The sequence below is a fragment of the Lissotriton helveticus genome, chromosome 3_1 (genome assembly GCF_964261635.1).
Source record: "Lissotriton helveticus chromosome 3_1, aLisHel1.1, whole genome shotgun sequence".
NCBI lineage: Eukaryota > Metazoa > Chordata > Amphibia > Caudata > Salamandridae > Lissotriton > Lissotriton helveticus.
In genome coordinates, this window is record NC_136061.1 from 2,123,428,321 (window position 1) to 2,123,449,829 (window position 21,509).

General features: G+C 48.5%; 1 protein-coding gene across 1 annotated transcript in view; it reads right to left on the minus strand.

Annotated features, from left to right (window-relative positions):
- Positions 1 to 21,509, minus strand: part of TMC3 (transmembrane channel like 3) — a 650,080-nt gene that overhangs the window by 377,028 nt on the left and 251,543 nt on the right. Inside the window, exon 5 of the mRNA XM_078684118.1 lies at positions 17,679 to 17,785. Within this exon, the coding sequence (XP_078540244.1) occupies positions 17,679 to 17,785 (107 nt within the window). The remainder of the gene's footprint in view (positions 1 to 17,678; positions 17,786 to 21,509) is intronic.

Sequence of the window (21,509 nt, forward strand, 5' to 3'; positions counted from 1 at the left end):
TCTTCGTCGTTTACCAGAGTGCCGGTTGCGTTTCCATTGGGCATCTCTGGGTCCTCCCTCACAGGTGCTGTGGTAGGTGCTTGTCCTCCTGTGGCTCTGGTGTCCTCTTCGAGATCGCTGGCAGAGGTGGCCCTGCTGTCCCTGCCCCACTGAAGGATCTTGTTGCACTTCGCCATTCTGGATTAAGACCACACTTTGCTGTCGCTCAGCCAGGCCAACCTGGTGTATACGTGGATGACCTGTAGGGGTTTGCTGAATTTGCTGTTTCCCTTTTGTCCTGGGTGGCCCCGTTAGACTCTAACCCAGTCGCCTTCTGACAGCGAGACTTCTCTTACGTTGTGTTTCCTATCATAATTGGTTTTGTATATGCGTTGGGCTTTCTCAATGTTGCTCTGGACGATGGCCGGGGACCATTTACTTTGGAGCTGCCTGCTCATCCAGGCTGTATTCTCTCTGGTGAACGACTCTCTGCCTCTCAAGATTTTAAATGGGCTGTAGCCTGTGAGGCTGGGAGTGATGCGGTACGCCCACAACTTGCTCTTTACTTCAGTTTCCCAGTTCTTTCCGGCATTGATAGCTGCTTGGATCACCCGGTTGAAGCGTTCCACCTGGCCATTACCGGCCGGGTGGTGGACGGGGGTGTGTCTGGTCCGGATCCCGTTATGTTTGGTGAAATCTGTCCATTTGGCTGATGTGAACCCATTGCCACTGGTAAGGGTTTTGGGAATGCCTTCCCTCAGGAAGATGTCGGTAAGGAAGGTTATGACTGTATCCGAGTCCACCGAGTCGCACACGTTGACCTCAGGCCACTTTGAGTAGCGGTCAACTAGGACGATGAGATGTTTAGGTGTGCCCAAGGAATCAAGGATGGGGCCTACAATGTCTATGGACAAGTCTTCCCAAGGTTTGTTGGGAGTATTGAACTGGGTGGGTCTCAAGGTGATGAGTGTCTTATTAACTCTGGCACAGTGTTCGCATGCACGTACAAATCTCTCCACCTGATTGTCCATGGCTGGCCTCCAATATAGTAGTTTCATCATTCTTTTGGCCTTGACGATGCCCATCTGGCCTACATGGGTGATGTGGAGAATGCGGTCGATTAGCATTTCTGGGGGCACCACTCTGTCCCCTCGCAGCAGAAACACTGAGTAGTCGGAGATTGAGAGTTCATCCCTGACTTCCCAGTATTTCTTGAAGTTGCCCTTTGTGTGCTTCTTTTCTGGCCAACCTTACGTTGTGATAGTGTCTCCTGCCCTGTGCTTGTGATCTGTCTGGAATGCCACCCTTGTCCCACTTCGACTTTGCGACTGCCCCTTCCATGGCCACGGCCCTGCTGAGGAAGTCTGCCACTCTGTACTGGGGACCTGGCATGTATTCCACATTGTACACGAAGTCTAAGAGGCGCAAAGTCATCTTCGCGATGTGTGGGGTGGCCGTTATGTTGCAACTGGAGGTGAGGATTTTGACCAGGGGATTGTAGTCCATACTGATTGTGAATCTTGAATCCCACAGGTATTGGCAAAACTTTTCCATCGCACAAATGGTCGCTAACATCTCCTTTTCAATCACGCTGTACCTCTCTTCACAGGAGGTGAGGGAGCATGAGGCAAACGCTACAGTGGTCTCTGTGCCATCTGCTGCTCTCTGGGTGAGGACCGCTCCTAATCCTCTGTCACTGGCGTCTGTTGTCAGGACACTGGGCGCGGCGCTATCAAATCCATGTAGGGAAATCACCCCGCATATTTCTTTTTTGATGGTGGAGAATTCCGCTTCTGACTCGGCGGACCAGGAGAAGGCGTTTTTGTCTTTCAGTAGTTGGCGTAAGTTGTGCATCTTTGTAGCGAATTTCTTGACGAACTTGCTATAGAATTCTGCCAGGCCCATGAATGAACGGACGTCTTCCTTGCTTTGTGGAGATGATGCGGACTTGATGGCTTCCACATTTGTCGCCTTTGGAGAGATGCCAGCATCGCTGATTTCGTGTCCCAGGTAAGTCACTTTGCGTAACCCAAACTTGCATTTTCCGAGTTCCGCCGTGAGACCATTTGCTGCCAGCTTGCGCAGGACGGTGTGCAGGATGTGGTCGTGGTCGGCCTTGGACTTTCCCATGATGAGGATGTCGTCTTGGAAGTATGGAACTCCGTGGATGTCTTTGAAGTGTGCGTGCATAAGCTTTTGGAAAACAGCCGCTGTGGATGCGAGACCAAAGGGCAACCGTCAGAACCAGTAACACCCGAAGGGCGTAATGAAGTAGGTGAGCTTCCTGCACGTTGGGTGTAGCGACACTTGGTGATATGCAGCTTTCTGGTCGATGGTGGAAAACCATTTGACCCCTTTGGTCTGTGCTAGTAGTTTGTTTATTTTGGGCAACGGTAACTTATCCACAATGATATTTTTATTGAGTTTGAGGAGGTCAATGCATAGACGAATATGGCCGCTCTGTTTGTGCGCCACCACTAGAGGCGCAAGCCAATCGGTGCACACTATACGTTCAATGATGCCGTTGTCTTCCATCCATTTCAGTTCTAGCTGTACTGCCTCTCTGAGGTTGAAAGGGATGTTCCTGACCTTGTGGGAGACTGGCACTGCCCCTTCCTTGAGCTTGATCTTGTGCGTGAATTTGGACAGTTTACCAATGTTGCAGCTGAAAACAGTGGGAAACTCCTCCTTTAACCCAGATGGCGCGGATGGGTCATCCGTTAAAAGTACTTGGGTGTCGCCGCCAGGGTTGAGTTGAATACCCAGCGCTCCCTGGTCTACCCACCGCTGGACGGAATGACCTTTCTGCACGATGTATAACTTGGCTGTGGTGTGTCTGCCTTTGAACTCAAACGGGAGCCGCCGGAACCCCACCATTGGGATCCTCTCTCCAGTGTACGTGACTGGGTGAACGTCTGTGGGAAGGAGATTGTCACCTAACACGGGGGCAAAGTCTGCGTCCCAGATCTCCTTCTGGATGATCATGTCTGGTGAGCCAGAGTCCGCAACCATGTTGATTTGGACACCTCCGATCATCAGTGAACAAGAGGGTTACCGTTTGGGCGTCCCACCGACACCCAGGATGTGGTCTTCGATGCATAGGATGCACTCCAGGTCGGATTGGTCCTCTGCTTCTTGGTCGTCTGAGTCTTGGTGCACGTACTTGACGGTGGCACTTCTGGGCTTCCATCTGCAGACTTTTCCGAAATGCCCTGTGATCCCCAGAAGGAGCACTTGACGTGGAATGCCGGGCACTTCCGATCGTTCACCATGTGAGAACGGCTGCCGCATCTGTAACAGGGTCCTGGCCCATCCGCCGAAGTGCGGTCGAGGCCCTTTGAGTGGAGCATCGGTTGCCTGTTGGGTGCCGAGCCCGAAGTGGGCGTGCATTTGGCTTGTGGTACTCTCTTGTCCTTCATGTGGCACACTGTTGGTTGCGGCATGGTTTCTTTCTTGGCCCCCTTGACTAGTGCGATGACTTCAGGGAGGGACGCCTCTCCATTGACCCAGAGCATGTCTTTTTTTTGTCAAATCTGATTATTGGCATTTATATATTTCAACATTACATTGGGTGCACCATTATATTTAAGACTGCTCTTCAACCTTGCCTGGTTGACAATACACTGGCAGTGCGGCATATCAATGAGGCGCTACAGCAGTTACACAGGAATAGCATGCAGATGAATCTTGGGCGCCCAGACTTGCCCGCAGTATAAAAGAGTCAATGCGTCCCATTTCTGTGTGGAGAGACAAGTCTTACATGTGCAGCTCAACTGCAAATAAAACATTTGCAATAAAACAGGAACATCAAACTGCGGCACTGTCACCAGGATACAGTACAATTCGTCCCCATACCCATCCCCTAGGCCTGCCCCCCCTCTTGTGTCCCACCCTCACCCCCTAAGCGCGCGTGCCTCCATTTCTATTACTTCCTCACCACAATTACATATTGTGCACCAGTCAGTGTGTCAGGTGTGCCGTCCGCTGCGCACCCCCCCTTCTACCCACTGTACCTCCTTAGTCCCCCTCCACCCCCTCGTCCGCGGTGTTCTCTGCCGCTTGCAAAGCATTAAGCATGCGCTCCCATTGCTCCGCCATAGGTTCCCTGCGGAGCCCCACTGCTTCCTCTCTCCGGATGGCAGTCTATTTTGCTCGGACCCACGACAAGAGGGACAGAATCCATGCCCGTACACTGAGCGAGTCACTCGCCTTCCATCTCCTAGTGAGGAGTCGTGCCGCTGTTACCATCCCCAAATCCAGGAAGCGGGACAATGCCTTATCCTTGGGCGACCGCTTGAAATGATGTAAGAGATATTCAGGCCAGTTACAAGGGACGGTGCAGCCGGTGCATTGCGTGAGCAGTACACTAATGTCCCTCCATTAAGTGCCAAGTCCTGGGCAGTGCCACAGAAGATGAAAGAGGTCCGCGTTCAGCTCACCACACCTAGGGCAAGACGCGTCTGTCCTGTGAAAGTATGTATTTATTAAGTCAGGGGTGAGATAGGCCCTGTGAACTATATATACCTGGATTCTCCCATTCTTTGTCCGCCAGCGTTCGCCCCATATCTCGCTCCCACTTTCCGTGGAGTGGGGTCAGGTCTAGTTCCGTGTGTATCCGTAGGGATGCAGCAAACCACTTAATTAGATGCCTTCCCCTGCCCATGACATGCAGATATTTCACCGTCAAGTGCTGCACTGGCTCCTCTACAACTTCACCCCATCTGGCCGCCATGTGGGCCGTGAGGGAGCGGTGCATTAGGAACCCCCCGGAAGGGAGCCCAACGTCTGCGACTAGTGTCTCAAAGGGAATCAATGCTCCATCTTGGTATAAGTCGCTTAACGTCTGGACATCTGCCTCCTGCCACTGCTCCAGCATGTGGTGAGTGAGGACCCCCTTGCCCCCTGGCGAGCCTTCCAGTGGCACCGCAGGTACGTATGGGAGCACCTTCCTCGTAAGGTGCAGTGCCCTGCGGAAGCATTTGTATGCCACCGCTAGTAGTAGTGGGGTGGGGCGTGCCGGTGCCGCTAATGGGTGGAATAGCGCTGTGATCCGCCCCAGAGTGCGGGGCGGATCGTTCGTGGCAGTGTCTTCTCTTCCCCTGTCCGCTAACCAGCGGGCAATCCATTGGGGCTGCGCTGCCAGGTAGTAGTGTTCAAAACAGGGAGCGGCCAATCCACTTTTGTCTGTGGGTAAGAACAGTTTCCCGGGAGCCAGACGGTGTCGGGACGCGCCCCAGATAAAGTCGCGCAGGATCTTGTTAAGTTTGGAGAAGAAGGATGCGGGTACGAACAAGGGCAGATTTGCGAAATAGTATAGAAGGCGGGGGAGCATCACCATTTTGGCCAGGGCCACTCTGCCTGCTGGCGTCAGGGGGAGCGTGGACCAGAAGCCGATCTGGATTTTGAGCGCCGTCACCGCTCTTCCCAGGTTCCCGTCCAGCAGGTCTGCCGACTGGCGGTAGATCTGGATCCCCAGGTATTTAAACGTGTCCGGCCGCCACTGGACTCGTGTGCCATGGAGGCTATACTCCGGGTCGGCAACCTCACTGTTAAAGGCGTAGAGGCATGACTTGCCTGCATTTACGTGGAGCCCCGATAGACCGGCGAAGCGGCTTAACAATTGGGCCAGCAGCTCCGGTATGCGGCCCACGTCTCGGACAAAGACCAATAGGTCATCGGCGTATAAAGACACCTGATGAAAGCCGTCGCCCAGTGGGATACCATCTGCCAGGAGTTGTCTCATGGCCGCAGCTAAGGGCTCCATGGCTAGCACAAAGATTAGCGGTGACAGAGGACACCCCTAACGGGTGCCCCTGCCCATCGCCACTGCTTCCGAGATATACGGCCCCAGCCATACGCGGATCACAGGGTTTCTATACAAGAGTCCCACCATTTGCGGAAAGTTTGCTTCGAGTTCGTACGCCTCCAACACCGACAACAAATAGCCCCACTCAAGGCAATCAAAGACCTTTTCTAAGTCCAGCACCAGGCACCCCGCTCTGGGCCAGGCCGTCGTCGCCTCTGCCGCTACCCTGAAATACCTCCTGAGGTTCAGAGATGTGGACCTCGCTGGTACGAAACCGTTTTGGTCTGGATGGACTAAGTGCGGAACCGTCGGCGCCAGACGCTCTGCAAGGATTTTGGCGAGTACCTTGTAGTCGGTGTTAAGCATCGCCAATGGGCGATAGGAGCTCACGGATATGGGGTCTCTGTCAGGCTTAGGCAGGGACACCAAAAACGCTTCCCGTAGAGATGGCGAGAGGTGGCCCGCGTCGATCGATGCCCTGTACACCTGGAGGAGCTAAGATGCTAGGATGTCCCTATTTGCTTTATAATATTCGGCCGGTAGGCCGTCGGGCCCTGGTGTTTTCCCGGTCGCCAATGCTTGGATCGCATCTCCCACTTCCTCCAGCTCTGCCTTCTGGCCCTCTGTGACGGTAGGCAGCGTAACCGATTCCAGGAATTCAGCCACCGTATGTGCATGGCCAGTGCCTCAAGCTCTATAGAGGTCCTGATAGTGATCGGTCTGCGCCCGGTGGATCTCGCGTTGCGTGTACACCCCTGTCCCGTCCCCTGTGCGAATGGCACCAATCAGGGTGTTACGCTCTGCTGTCTCCACCAGCCAGGCCAACAAACGGCCAGCTCTTTCTGCCTTGACATGCATCTTGGCGGTATGCGCTGCATAATTTTGACATCTCAGTCGCTCAAGTAGGACCGCATGCTCTCCGCGGAGTTCCCCAAGTTTTAGCGCATGCCTGCCAGTCCCTTCCCCCTCCCTTTCATACCGTAGAAGCTCGGACTCTATGCGGGCCAGAGACGCGGACACCTGTGCGCGGATGTTCCATGTGGCACCTATGCAGTGCCCCCAGATAGTCACCTTGTGGGCATCCCATTCCACCATGGGGGTGCTCGCTGAATCCTCTTTCTCTTCAAAATAGGATAAAATAGCCGTGCCCAGCGAAGATCTAAACTCGGCGTCTTCTAACGCAGCCGGCTGCAGCCGCCATGTGGGCACCGGGGGTCGGTCCGCCTCCCAGCTAATCTGGAACCATAGGGGGTTGTGATCTGAGTGCGTCCTACCTAGGTATTCCGACTTAGTCAGGAGCGGGAGCAGGGACTAGGAGCCTACTATTCGATCCAGGCGGACATGGAGATCGTGTACCACTGAGTAGTATGAGTATGTTTTGTCTGTAGGGTGCTGCGCGCGCCAAAGGTCGTGAATGCCCCAGTGTAATAACCAGTCCCTTAGAGCCTGCGCTGTCGATGTCGCTGCCACTGCGCGAAGCGGCGGGAAGGAGCGGTCTAAGTGTGTGTCTAGTACCATGTTGAAGTCTCCGCCTAGCAGCCAGGGGAGGCCCGCGTACCGCGGAAGGATCAGGTTTTAGGACGCCAGGAAGGCAGGTTGATCTGTATTAAGGGCATAAATAGAACCCAACAGTATCTCCTGTCCATTGAGCCTCCCCCTAGCAAAGGAGTACCTCCCCTCTGGGTCTACCTGTGTGTCAGTGCATGCAAAGGGGACGACTGCTCTCACCCATATCAAGGTGCCGCGCGCGTGCGCTGAGTAAGTCGTGCCATGAATCTGTCACCTCCATCATCTGCGGAGTCGCTCCAGTTCCACTCAGGACATGTGAGTCTCCTGGAGAAGCGCGATCCCCACCTGGTGTCGCTGCATATATGCGAAGACAGAATACCGACGCGACAGGGTGTGCATGCCGCGGATGTTCCAGGTCATAATGTTGGTGCACGCCATGTTTTTTGCTGTAGTGCAGCCACCCGGGGGGACAGGGGGTCTGCCATGTTGGGCCAAGGGAGAGGCTCTCGGACGGAAATCTCTAAGTGCCGCTTCTGAAACATATAAACCAGAACTAACATTGTAACATTATAGGCGAATTCCCGACGGGGCATGCGTCCAAACTGGGCAATGTGACTACCTTTTAATGTGACATGACCACAACTCAAGCGTATGCGGGGAAGCGCGCAGCCAGTTATGTCATCAGGGTGCTCCCTCACCTAGGGCCCTTAGTGCTGCTGAGGTGTGTTTGGTAAAACAAAGCAGTGAAGCGTACCGGGCTGGCCTGGGCCACCCATGTGGACCACCCGGTGTGTCAGACGTTAAACCTCTTCCAAATTAAGGCGCAACTGTGTACCTGTGTTGCGCTAGCGACTCCTAATTCTAGGCCTGCGCGAGCGCGAGGCTCCAGAGCCAGCAGTTAAACATAACAGCATGTTGCAGCGGGCATATAAAGGATACAATGGACCGTTTGTACACAGGCAGTACAGCAGTCTATCTCAAGTCCGCCATCAGTTACATTATGAATTCAGCTGTCTGGGGCGTCACCACAGGCAGTGTAGTGTTATCCGACATTAAGATGGACGGTGAGGATGATCCACTGGCGTCAATTTCGCTCTGTTGTCTGTGATCCGGGCCTCCGTTTACATTCACCGCTCCCAATGTCGCGACTGCCTCAAGTGCCTCCTGCCGCTCCTGCCGCAACTTCTCCGGGCTGGGCGCAGCCTGTCCCAGGCCCACTCCTCGCCGGGCCCCTCTCTTCCTTCTCCGCCTACTGGAGCGATGTTCTTGCCATCCGCCTTCTACTGGGTCCGCCGGTCGCGTCCCTGACCATTGCCCGGTCTCCTCCAGCCAATCCCAAACTTCCGACGGAGCCTCGAAGAAGCGAGTGCCCTCCTTGGTGACCACTCGCAAACGGGAGGGGAACAACAATGAATAGGGCAGTTCCAGGTCCAGCAGCTGTTTCTTCACTGCCATGTATGAGCCACGCCTCCTCTGTACCGTTGCTGTGTAGTCCGGGAAGAACATCAGGCGGTTGTTGCCCACCTGGAGTTCACTCATCTTCCGAGTTTCTCGGAGCGCCGTATCCCAGTCCCGGTAGTTGAGGAGCTTGAAGAGGAACGGGCGAGGCCGAGCTTCGGGCCTCTGGGCTTGCGCCGGCACCCTGTGCGCCCTTTCCACAACGAAGTGCGGGGACAGTGTTCCAGCCAGCAAGAGTGTCCGCAACCAGGCCTCCGTGTATCGTTCAGGGCCCTTCCCTTCTTCTCCCTCTGGCAGGTCTACCACTCGGACATTGTTGCGCCGAGAGTGCCCTTCCGCATCCTCTGCGCGGTCCTCTAGTACATGGACTCTATCAATCAGATCTTGTAGGGCTGAGGCATGGCTGTGCACCACAGGTTGCAGTTCCTGGACCGTTTGGCGTTGCGCAGCAACTGACTCCGACAGTTTACGGTAGTCTGCATAGAGCAGCGTGAAGTCAGATGTGACTTTATCTATCCGCACTTCCAGAGGGGTCTTAGTTTGCTCTAGGGTAGTCCCAATGCGTTCCACCGCCGCTAAATTAGTGTCCATTTTGGCCGCTAGAGTGGCTGTGGGCTCCATGACCATTCGTCTCTGTTCCTGCGGGAGGTCGGGCCACTCGCTTCCTGCTGCTTCGCCTGCGTTTTGTCCCTAAGCCTGCCCATTGCAAGCTGCTGCGCTGTGGGTATCAACGCGTCTGGCTGTGGGTCCAGGAGTGATGGCAGGGGGGGGTTGTTCCTACCGGCCAAATAGTCAATGCTGTGCGTCGGCTAGGAGGAAATCAGATGGGTTGGGCCTCCAGAAGCCACCGCCCAGGCGCTGAAGGACAGTTTGCCGCCCAGTCCGGCTCCAAGTCTCCTGCGTGAGCCCTCTCCCGCCGGGGCCTGTGAGTACAGGCAGCGACCTTCCCCCAAGTGCTCCTTGGCTTCACAGTGCAAAGGGGGGGACCCCCCTCCTCCCCGACTCCCTGTCACAGACGTGGCCCCAATGCCTGGTGGTATCAGCGGGAGCAGGAAGCGTCAGATGCAGCTCAGGGGCTGAGGCCTCACAGCGCAGGGATGGACAAAATGGCGCCTGGTGCAAAATGGCACCCAAGTACCGGGTGCCGTAGTCTGACTTGCCCTCCTTGCCCCACAATCCACAGTTTTTGCTATCTTTCTGCACCACCCAGGCCCAGCTCCACTGACCGGAGCCTCCGCAGTCGGCCGCGTTTTAAAAGGCAGGTATTGTCCACTGTCTCAGTGTCCTAGCGGGCGGCGGTGCACATCACTAGCAGCGCCGGGTGACAGCTCTCGCACCGGCTGACAGGCGCTCACTAGTGACATTCTTTGCCCTTGGCTGTGTGGCACGTTGTGGGCCCATTTCAGCGCTCCGCGGGCCCCTAGACTTCACTGCGGCTGGATGCATGTGTTACAGGCTGCGCTGCAGAGTCTCACCGCACTGCCGATTTGACTGGGGCCGGCGGGCGGCCAGATCTCCACCTCTGCCGCCTAGTCTATCGGCTGGGTATTCTTTAAGGTGTGCCAGGTAGGGGCCTCCCCATGCCTTACCGCATCACTGGTCCATCGCGGTATACCTCAGCTGACTCTAAGTACCCTGGGGCCTGCCGCTGCAGCTTCAGTCGCTCCAGACCCTGTACTCGGGGCCCCCTCTCAGCCTTCCCGGGCGTCACCTGTCAGTTCCTCTTTCGCTCAGGGTCCGCCTCCGCTTGCCGCAACACTCCGCAAGAGCCCGAGGCTCCGGTCCGGGCACAAATTCCCTCCGTCCCCATCTCCATTCCAGCGCCGGGTGGCGTCCTGTGTGTAAGGCCCGGGGCGGGTTTCGCGCCTTCCGACTTCCCCTGCTACGCCGCAGTCTGATGGCCGCTCCTCTGACACCGCCGCCTCTTTGCTCGCCGAGTTTCACATCGACAAAGACCCCAGCCGGTCCTGTGTCTATTCCGCCCGGTGCAGGGAAACTTTAAACACTCTCTGAGGATAATATCGGGAGAATTCAGTGCCCCACGGATGGAGCTCTAGAAAGTCGCGTCCGCCATGATGCCTGGCTGGCCACGCCCCCTGACCCAGAGCTTGTCTTGGATGTTTGAATGGGTGGTGTGCATTATGATTTGGTCTCTGATGAGGTCATCGTACAGGGTGCCAAACTTGTAATTGATGGCTAGTTTCTTTAGAGCTGCCATGTAGTCCTCCACTGTTTCATACTCAGTTTGCTTGCATTGGAAAAAATTGTACCGGTCAATGGCCGTGCAAATGACAGGTTGGTAGTGGCCGTCTAGATCATCGAGAACATGCTGAAAGACATTGTCGTCGGTGGAAGCTCTTGTTTTCTTCACCATATTTTCATAGACTCGCAGGCCTTCCAGTCCCAAATTATGCAAGAAGATTTTCTTCCTGTGTTTACTGGAGAATTCTTCATCTCCCTCATCTTCCAGCACGGATAGGTAGTTAAGGAATTACCCTTTCCATGACCGGTTCCCCTGGTTTAGGGAGGAAGGGAACCCCGGGTTCCTTAAGGAGAAGGTCTGTGCGCACATGGGGGGGGGCAGCGTGGAAGGCGGGGCGCCTTGCGTACGGGTACAGGTGCGGTGTGGCGCCATGTAGAGCACTGATGGTACCGGTGCGGCGTTGCACAGGGTAGGGCTCTGGCTGGTGTCCTTAGAGCCGGGAGCCCGGGGGTAAGGGCAGAGGACGCTGGCGGCAGTGTACTCACAGGAGCCACTGGACCTTGGCAGGTAATGGAGCATAGTTGTGTGCGCGCCGTGCGCCACGTTGCCGGCTGAGCTGAGCAGGGGAGAAGGGAAGGAATCCTTGGAGTGACCCCATTGCTGAGGGTGCGTGGTGGATCACCCTGTAGTCACCCCACTGGTGGCAGCTGCAGCTGGGGAACTTCGGAAGGACTGGAAAGCATGCCGATTAACGCGCCGACGCCCTTGAAAGGTGAACAGGCCTCTCAACAGCAGGCTGGTCGAGTGTTGGATCCTGCCATGTATGTGCTGGCTCTCCCTGAGGAATTATCGACGGGGAGCTGATAAGCGGATTCTCCACCTTGTCGCCCCTGTGTTATTTGAGGTTCTGCCCTTCTAATAACGAGGACAGACACTTTGGTGCAGTACTGCTTATTATATTTTATTAACTTAAAGCTCATGTGAACTCCACAAATGGAGAGCCGTCTTGTCCGTTGCACCGCGGTCGTGAAATGGCCGTCCGCCGCGTTACATCACTCCTGGTGTACCTTGGTGAGTCACGTGACGACGGAGGACTAGACCGTGACACGACATGAATTCCTCAGGAAAATCTTGTCAGGCATGCAGACCTCAGTCGGTGAGGGTTGTAGTGAGTCAGCCATTGTATTAACATACACCCCAGGGGCTGGGCGCGGTTTCGAGGGGATAAATAAAGTTGCATGGAATCGCTCGGGATTCCAGCACGGACCGGCGATACTGTCTCATGTGTGTGGTCCAGTGACCACAATGATAAGGTCATCTGTGATGGCTGCTAGAGTTTGTGGCCGATTAAAACATACACCTATTTCGTCACTTCTAAAAAGCAGTGCTGGCCAGCTAGTAAATTGTTTTTACTCTATTTACTCCTGCTAAATTCTGGGTATGAGCTCTGTGGCCATGCAAGAGCTAGCAAAGATAAATAGAATTGGGAAAGCTGATGCTTTCTAAAGATTACATTAGACTGTATATTTATTATGTAAATATCCTATATTTGCCTACACATATTTATGTTATGTCATACTATGGTACTCTATGTTTATTTGAAAAGCAGACTATCACCTGCAAGGGTATCTTGGCACTGAGCAGGTGTGTGCGCCTAGCTCTGCCTATGGTAGGTTTGTTAACTTAAAAGCCAGGCCTTTAGTTTATTGTGGAATTCAAGAAGAGAGGATGACCCTCTGATGTGGAGTGGGATGTTTTTACATGCTTTAGGAGTGATGTAAGAGAATGCCCATCCTTCTGATTTGGTTCTGTAAATGTGTGGGATGTGTGCAAGTAGGAGTCCTGTGGAGTGGAGATGTCTGTGTAGTTAATGGATGGAGATGTGACTATTCAGGTAGGGGCCTAAGTTGTGTAGGGTCTTCAATGTGTGTGTGAGGAGTTTGAAATAAGTACATTTGTGTATCAGGAATCAGTGGCGCTCCCTCAGGTGTTGTGTGATGTGACTTCTGTGTGGGAGTTTGTGGATGATTCTGAATGCCGATGCCTAGATGGTTGCCTTCTGATGAGTTGCTTGGTGATCCCAGCATAAAGGATGTTCCTGTAGGGCAACTTGCTGGTGACTAAGGCATGAGTGATTATTTTTCTAATGTTGTTTGGTAGCCACTTAAAACTCTTTCACAGCATCTTCAGGGTGTGGAAACAGGTTGCAGTGATGGTGTTGACTTGTATTGGAGGAAGAGTATGAGTTGCATGTAGTCAGCGTAAGGGAAGATGTTGATGTCATATGCCCGAATGACGTTGGCTGAAGGATCATGTATGAGTTGAAGATGGTGGGGATGAGTAATGAACCTTGAGGCTCTCCACAGATGAGTTTGCTGGCTTGTAAGGAATAAGGTGCCAGCAAACAACTCATGTTCTATCTGTAAAGAAGGGGCAGAGTCAGCAGAGAGCAGATCATTAGATGCCATTATTGTGCTCACACCTGATGCGGATGGGGTGAGAGACCCTGTCAAATGCTGCAAAGTGGTCCAGGAGAATAAAGAGTATCCTCAGTCAAGGACCATGCGGATGTTGTCAGTGGCAGATATGAGTTCTGTTTCTGTACTGTGGTTGGGACTGAATCTGGAATTGTGTGGCTTTGAGCAGCAGGTGGTTACTTAAGTGGTCGGTGAGGTGTTGGTTAATTAGCTTAATTTATAAAATAATAATTGCTGATGCCCCAACTCATGCTCAGAAGCTGCCACCAGCACCATAGAAGATCATAATGTCAAATATCAAGGCTGCATACTCTTAATTCCCGCATACCTTTTTAATCCAGCACCAGACATGAATTGCCTCTTTTGTCTCACTTTTGCAGGTTCTTTTATATCCCTGCTTTCTCCCTCTATCACTGTTTTCCGTCTTTTCTTTTCCTCTACTTTCCCCTTTTTGTATTTTTCACTTTTCTTTTCTGGATCAAAGTCTGATGAGGAAAAATAAGTTCTGGTGCCCAAAACCCACCTGCAACCATTTGCTGAAATTAAGCACTGCCTTTGCAAGGTATGTTAAGAGGGAGTTGGGTCTGTAGTTGGAAAGTAGGGCTGTGTCAGTGGATGGTTAGCTGAGCAGGGGCATGAAGGAGGCATTTTTCCAAGTGTCCAGGAATGTAGCTGAGTCGATGGAGGCATTAAGGATTGATGAAGTTGCTGGCATTTATGAGAAGGGGTGTCACAAAGTCTGTGATATTGCAGGCAAAATTGGTGTGGGTCCTGGTGGTCTGTATACCCAGGTTCTGCTCAGGAAGAAGTTGGCTGTGATTTGTATCTTGAACATGAGGTGTTTCATGTAGCTAGTGAGGGTGTCAGTGTAGGGGGTGCAGCTGATGGTATCTTTGAATATGACATGACCCCACTTAACAAAAGCAAGAATTGTCCCACATAGGAATTGTTTCACAAGGATTTACAATTTTTAGAGATGTCACAACCGTGATCAAAAATCAAAAAATGCAGGGAAATTTTACAACTTCTACACAAATATTTATTAAGATTGTGTACTCTTCATTGTTATAATTGCAACATGGCAACACATATATACTACATAGGTTCTAACCACAAATAATAGTAGTATCAAAAAACACCTTTTGCTCAGAGTATGGGGAGCTTAAATACCATACAACACATTCATTTCATATTATACAACATTAAGTTCAAAATCCAAACAAATGATGTATAAGCAAAACGATGTTAGATGTCGACGTTCCGGTCCCACGTCGGTCTACACGATCCGCAGGACCATCATCAGGACGGAATGTTGCACATACCTATCTAGTAAAGATTAAAATATATACATCCAATGTAAAAATTTACATATCCCTACATAAAGTATCGTCTGCTCACCCAAAAGGGCCCAAACAAATGCAACACACCCCTGTGTAAAAGCGGAGAACCACACAGCAAGACATACATCAGTGTGTGTAGAGAAAATGGAGCCCCCACCACAACATATCAATTTATAAAACTCACAATTCAAGGAACTTCCAGTCGGAAGTATTCCTTAATATTAGGAGGAGATTACTCGATGCCTAAACACAAAAACAACAACAACAACAACACAAATGTGTGAAATTCAGAAGTCCAAAGTCGAAACACTAGTGATCCGGTACTAGAATTGGAACATCACACCCTATACTTAAACAAAGATCTCTGCACAAGGCTGCGTCGTATTTCTATCTAGAATTAAAGACAACAGCTCAATTACCCACCAAAATAGCCAATATTCAAGATTCTTAGTCCTGCCCGAACACCCAAATATGTGTACAAATCAAGACATACTTACAAGAAAACTTTACGAGGAAGCACATCAGTTACCTATATTGCGAAAAAACCTTTTTAGTCCTAATAGTACCGTGGTCCTAAAGTAATCGGCAACAGTATCTTAGAATGATAAATTTGCTAGACATTTAATACACTTACTTCAGTTCTGTGGTAACCGCGGCGTTAGTTCCACATTCACCCGACTCACAAAGACCGAGTGCGGTGTGTAGTGGAGCCGCTCTCAACATAGACGAGGATCGTGATGTCACACGCCGACAAACGATCACGGCCATCTTAGAATGGCTAAAATGATTGTGGCGTTAATGATGTATATTAGAAAATACGCCACATTTAGTATTAGAGTCATCACCAATATAAAGGCTACAATGATTTATTCAAAAAACATCTCCAATATATTTACGTAAAATGTTTGCAATAATCATGCAGTATATAATATACTGACCCCTAATCATGATCACACATCGTCTACCAAAACTAATACCTTAAAAGATAAATGAAGTGCCTTCAAAGAATAAGTGCTAGGTGTGTACATAAATTTTGGTTTGTATTTATTCGCCCATGTTTTTAACACATGTTTATAACACAGGTATTCTCAGATCGCGGCCATCTTTGAACGGAAAAAAGTTCGTAATATAATCTAAGTATCAACCCACACCTATCTCAGAACTTACTTAAAAAAAGAAGAAATTGATAGTAAATCATAACCTACTAACCCAGAATAACAAGGCTAACAGGGCAATCAGGAGGGTCAATTATGGACCTTGTCCTCATCTCAGTGTTGGTCACATCAAGGGACCGAATAAAGCACCAAAAACGCTATAGTGGGCCATTATAAAGTGGCCAAAGCATGCCACTCAATCATTGAATTCAACCCCCTTTCTACAGTGTTGCAGGCCCAAATCCATTTGTTCTCCTTTTGGGTAAGCAGCCGATCTACACGGCGTTGTCTTTTGGAATTTTTGACCAGCTCTAGTACGAACCATTTCATTTCAGTTGGCATGTGTGATTTTTCTTGATAGTGTCGACCAGAGGGGCCGAAGTCACCTTGCATCTTATACGTGACTGGTGCTGTGTTATTCGTTTTTTAACCTCATGGGTTCTCTTTCCAATATATGCTAAACCGCATGGACACTCTATGCAGTAAATTACATTTTTTGTCAAACAATCAGAGTGATGATATAATTTGATTTCCTGCCCATTGATGTTACAACTCTTTACTACACTCGTTGTACCACATGCAGCACAATTACCACAAGGGTAATGTCCCATCACCGGGGAAAGACCCCACTTAGACACTGAAATCCCCTGAATAGCTCTCTCTGGATTAAGAATCATTCCATGTGAACGGCCCTTTAAATTTATTAACAAACATATTTCTAGGTTAAAATATATGAAAGTAGGTCTCATTTTATTCTCTTTTTTCTCAGTGAAAAGAATATGTAACAAAGGCCTTGCCTGACTTGTACAAGATCCACAGCTAAACGTAAAACGAACTTATCATGGTGTTAGTTCTAATCGTAGAGTGATAGCTTCACAAACAGCTTTTAAAAAAAAAATGCAAACATGATTTTTTCTGACCTTTGTTATGTAGTTAACATTGAAATAGATACAAATAAATCTCACAGCCTCTATGTGCTATTAAAGCCTTCAGAGGGTATTTACATTCAACTTATAATGTTAAAATGCAAACACATGTTTTGCGTATGTTATCACTACTCCTATTAAGACCTGCTCAAACACTTGCAAAAGCACTTCCCACCACGTTGGAACTTGTGTTAAGTGGACATGCAAATGAGTGCTCCAAGGGTACTAATTTCTGTAAACCATATTCAAATGTAGTTTGAGCTTGTTTTTCCGATTTTACGCACACAGATAATTATCAGGTGCAAAAATACCAGAGGGTGCAACAAGGTGCAGATGTCATTTATGTTAGGGTGTATTTGCGCCCATTTTTATGAAGCCGGTCTAAATGACCCCATTATTGTCAGTGATCAAATATATGATGAAAGAAAATGAAATTGTTGTTGGTCCTATATAAGCTGTTAAGGGGATACTCAGATGTTTGATACATGGTACATACCTTTACATTACTTACTGTATATTTAATTGAATATACACATCCAATAATCAATTTGACGCATCGGTACAGTAATGTAAATCCATAGATGGGCAGCATCATTTCCATTTTATCTCAGGACAAGAACCATGACTGACAATAGGGTGTCAAGCACGTTATTTACAAAAATAATAATGACATCAATTTTCAACGCAATGCTAATTGTTGGAAGGATAATTCACCCGAGTATAACTATATCTGATAGTTCTGAGTTGATTGAATGGATTGTTTTCGGATGAGCCCTTGAGCTAGTCTCTTTTAACTATGTAAATGGATGTAGGGAAGGGATCTTACCTCAGGCAGTACAACAAAGGCTCCTGTCATTATGGTAAGTACGATATTGATTCCAAATAACCATCTCAGGAAGATAAAGTAAGATGCAACACCGGACCCAAAGTGACCTTAAATCAAAAGCAGAAGCAATTAATCATCGGACATTTTCAGAAAAGCGTCAGCCATTTTACAATCATTCATTGATAAATGCATATTCGTTTGTGCACAAAGTTAACAACGTGGATGCATTCAACACGTAAGATGAATTAATGTTGGTTTGCAATCATGATTTATCACTTGCCATATTAATGCACACTGCAGTGTTTATCATTGCTAAATTCTAAAGCCACATCTGACAGTATGAGCTTCTTTTTTTAAACATTACCAAGTTATATTGAACGTCTATAGTTGTAGAAATGGCCATTCAAAGCAGCTAAAATAGGACAGCTGGTGCAATATTTCAGAAATAAGCAGAATTTCAATCTATCAGTTATGATTTCAACACAGACACAATGACCCAAAAAGTGATATGCTAATACATTTTGAGTATCACTGGTATTTTGCCATTAATTATTGAAACAGAAACATTCCATTCCATTTCTAAAGCAAAAGGTTGTACAGGCTAACATAACATAATATACCATAACTCCCTGGGTTTGAGAAGGAAATGTCAGAGTAAACTGAACAGATTACGGCCTAAAGATCCACCATTATGTGGATGAAAGACAACTCTGCTTTAAAGTCTTCTTTGCTTCGGATATTCAACACCTAAAACACTGTCTGCAGATCATACAAACCTAGATGCTCAGCACCTACCGGAAGTTCATCCCGACCACATGGAAACACTACAAATATGGATCAATGAAATGACCCCCAACATTCACTGATTGCGAAGTCACTTGGATTCATCATGCACACTGACCTCACCCTCAAGGAACACATTGGCTAATAACACAAAGACAGCCTGGAACCAGATATCCCTTCTATATATAGAAAGTGAAACAGTTTCTAAGATGGCCTGGTACCTGCTCTCTCTTCTAAAGAAAGTGAAACTGTTTTCTTCAGAAAGTGACTTCAGAACTGATGTTGAAGTCTGTGTATTCTTGCATCTGGATGGTGGTAACGCCCTGATCCATGGTCTCTCAGATTACACTCTTGCACCCTTTAAGGCATCCTACATTCAGTGCATCTCATATACAGCATGTTGAAATAAGATCACATCATCCACATTCTAATGGAACTCCATTTACTCCCTTTGCCAGCCAACACCATCAACACAACCAGCGGCATCTGTTTCAAAGCCATCATAACCAGCACACCTGTTCATCTTGCAGACAAGTTCAGCATCTCGTGTGGTTCTCCGCACATCCGCAGCCATAACACCATAAGACTGGAGACTAAATGTTGTAAAAACATAAAGAACAAGACAGCAAGCCATTTTATCGAGAACAACATCCCCATATCGATCAGGACCACCCCCAATGGTGCTCTGATTTAGGAAAGAGGTGATGATTCACCTTTTTAAAGAACACTACATCAGAACGCATAAAAGTGCACAAATCAGCTACCTCCTCTATAGTTGTTGACTTTATGCTTGTCTAACCTGTACAGCATTTTGTTGCCTTTTAGCTATGTTCATGCAGCAGTAATGCCACATGCATACAACAGACAAATATACAGGTTAGACCATAGGGTAGGGTGGCACATACTATCCAAAAAGGTAACAACTAAAGTTCAACTGTGTACAAGAGATCTCCTGATAACACTTGAAGTCTAAAGACATCTTTGCCTTGAACATTTCATCACATTATTCATGACCGAACTCTGTGCATATTAACTTTGGTATAGGCTCTTAAATGTTTCTTTCAGTAATCATATTCTCAGCATTCAGTGAAAAGGCATTCTGAGATACAAAAACATAGGACAATTTACCTAATGTGAGGTAATGATTGTGACCTATCTCCCCGTCCTATTTCTTAACCATATTGAGGTAATATACGGTTGTAAATGGAACAATACAGGTCAAGTTCATCAAAAAACGTTTGATGTTATTGGCAGCCATCCTTCTTTAAATTGTTAATGCTGTAAATTTACATTTTTTTCTAAGTGATGTCTAGCTCCTCCACTCTAACCACACACACATGACAACGTGAACCCACAATGTTAACCTCACAAAACCTGCATACTCCTAACTTCACCTCCATTGGAAATTCAAACTATCTATGGCACCTGAAAAATTCAGATCAGTGTTTTAGGCCTTATATTTGCCTTAAAATGACAGTGGCAAATGTATCCTTGCTGCTCTTCATAGAGGCTACATTTTCTTCACACCTGTGCAATTTTGCAAAAAGTCCAATGTTTTACATTAAGGATTTGAGTCTAAAATTATGTAGCTATACCATGCTGCTTGAAAAAAAAGATTTAGTTCAGGTACAAATCCTATTGTGGGAGCTAGAAAACAACACAAACACCGAATTATGAGGAGTTGTCATTTTAATTCCAGGAACCGATAATTTAACTTCATACATTCCTTTAAAGTTTAACGTTTATCCCAGTGGAGTGTTTGGGTAAATGTTTAGAGTGAAATGCATCTTTTTATTTTTCTGTGTGGGTGAAGTGCCATACAGCATGAGGCTACTGTACCCTGAGTATCATCTTACACTTCCTGTCCTCAAGACTCTTTCCTGTTGTTTTTGAGCCCTTGATCATTTTGGATTTGAATTCTGATTGAAAACATCACTCATACTTTGTTTGCAATCTCTGCTGCATCATCTTCTTTGGACCAATGCATTGAGAGAAGCCAGGTGAACATTATGGCACTGGAGCCAATTAGCTCATATGAAAAAACAACATCCAATCCTGCGGGAATAACACTTAAAAAAGATGGCTTTTCCTGAGAGAGAAGAACTTGTATAGTTGGGAGGGGATGATGATGAAGATGATAAGAAGCAACACTATCACCCAAAATGTGCTCTCATTACCTGCAGCAACCTCAGCATGGCACAAGGGAGTGAGGGATGCCATGATGCCCAAGCAGCCTATCCCACGGAAGTCACTAAAGGTGGGACCATCACAAAAAAACAAACACATCAATGCTCTATAAAGATTTAGTTCAATGAGACATCTACCACCAAACCCATAATTTGGTCTATTTATACAATGGGAAACCATCCAAAGTGTTAGTGATTGATATTCCACTTTTTTCTTTGGTGGAAGGAGTGGTTTCTGGATCTTGTGGAGGCCTTTTGTCCAAAATAGAAGATTCCAAGCCAGACTCATTTTTCAAAAGTTGCATTGGCCGAGCTGCCCCATCAAGTAATGGAATTGGTTGTTGTTGCAGTGAAAGACAGTGATGGGCAGTCCATCCATGTCAACAAAGACATGGACCAGTTGTGAAACTACAGACTACATATGCATCACTGCACGCTGGGCCACCTTCAAGGGGATTAAACAAAGGCTAATTGCCAGTGCCACAATTGCTGATACTTTTCAAGGCATATGCTGGCTTACAACTGTTGCAGATCGTACACAGCAGCCAACAACCTGGACAAATTTCTTCCTAAAGTCTATGAATGGCTTTGACACAGAGCTCTCAGCATTGGCTTTGTTGCCACTAACAACGGCACTAATATTGTGATAGCCTTGGCGGAAGGCAGACACATCAAAGTGCTATGTTTAGCTCATTTCAACAACCTAAATGAACAAGCTTTCTTAAAAAAAGAAGTAGTAGTCCACAGCATACTGGTCCCCAGGCATAGGTTGTGCACACATTTCAGTCATTCCTTCAAGGACTCAAGCAGGATCATTTAACTAGCTAAGATAATCCTTGTAATAACCCTCTTACAAGAGAAC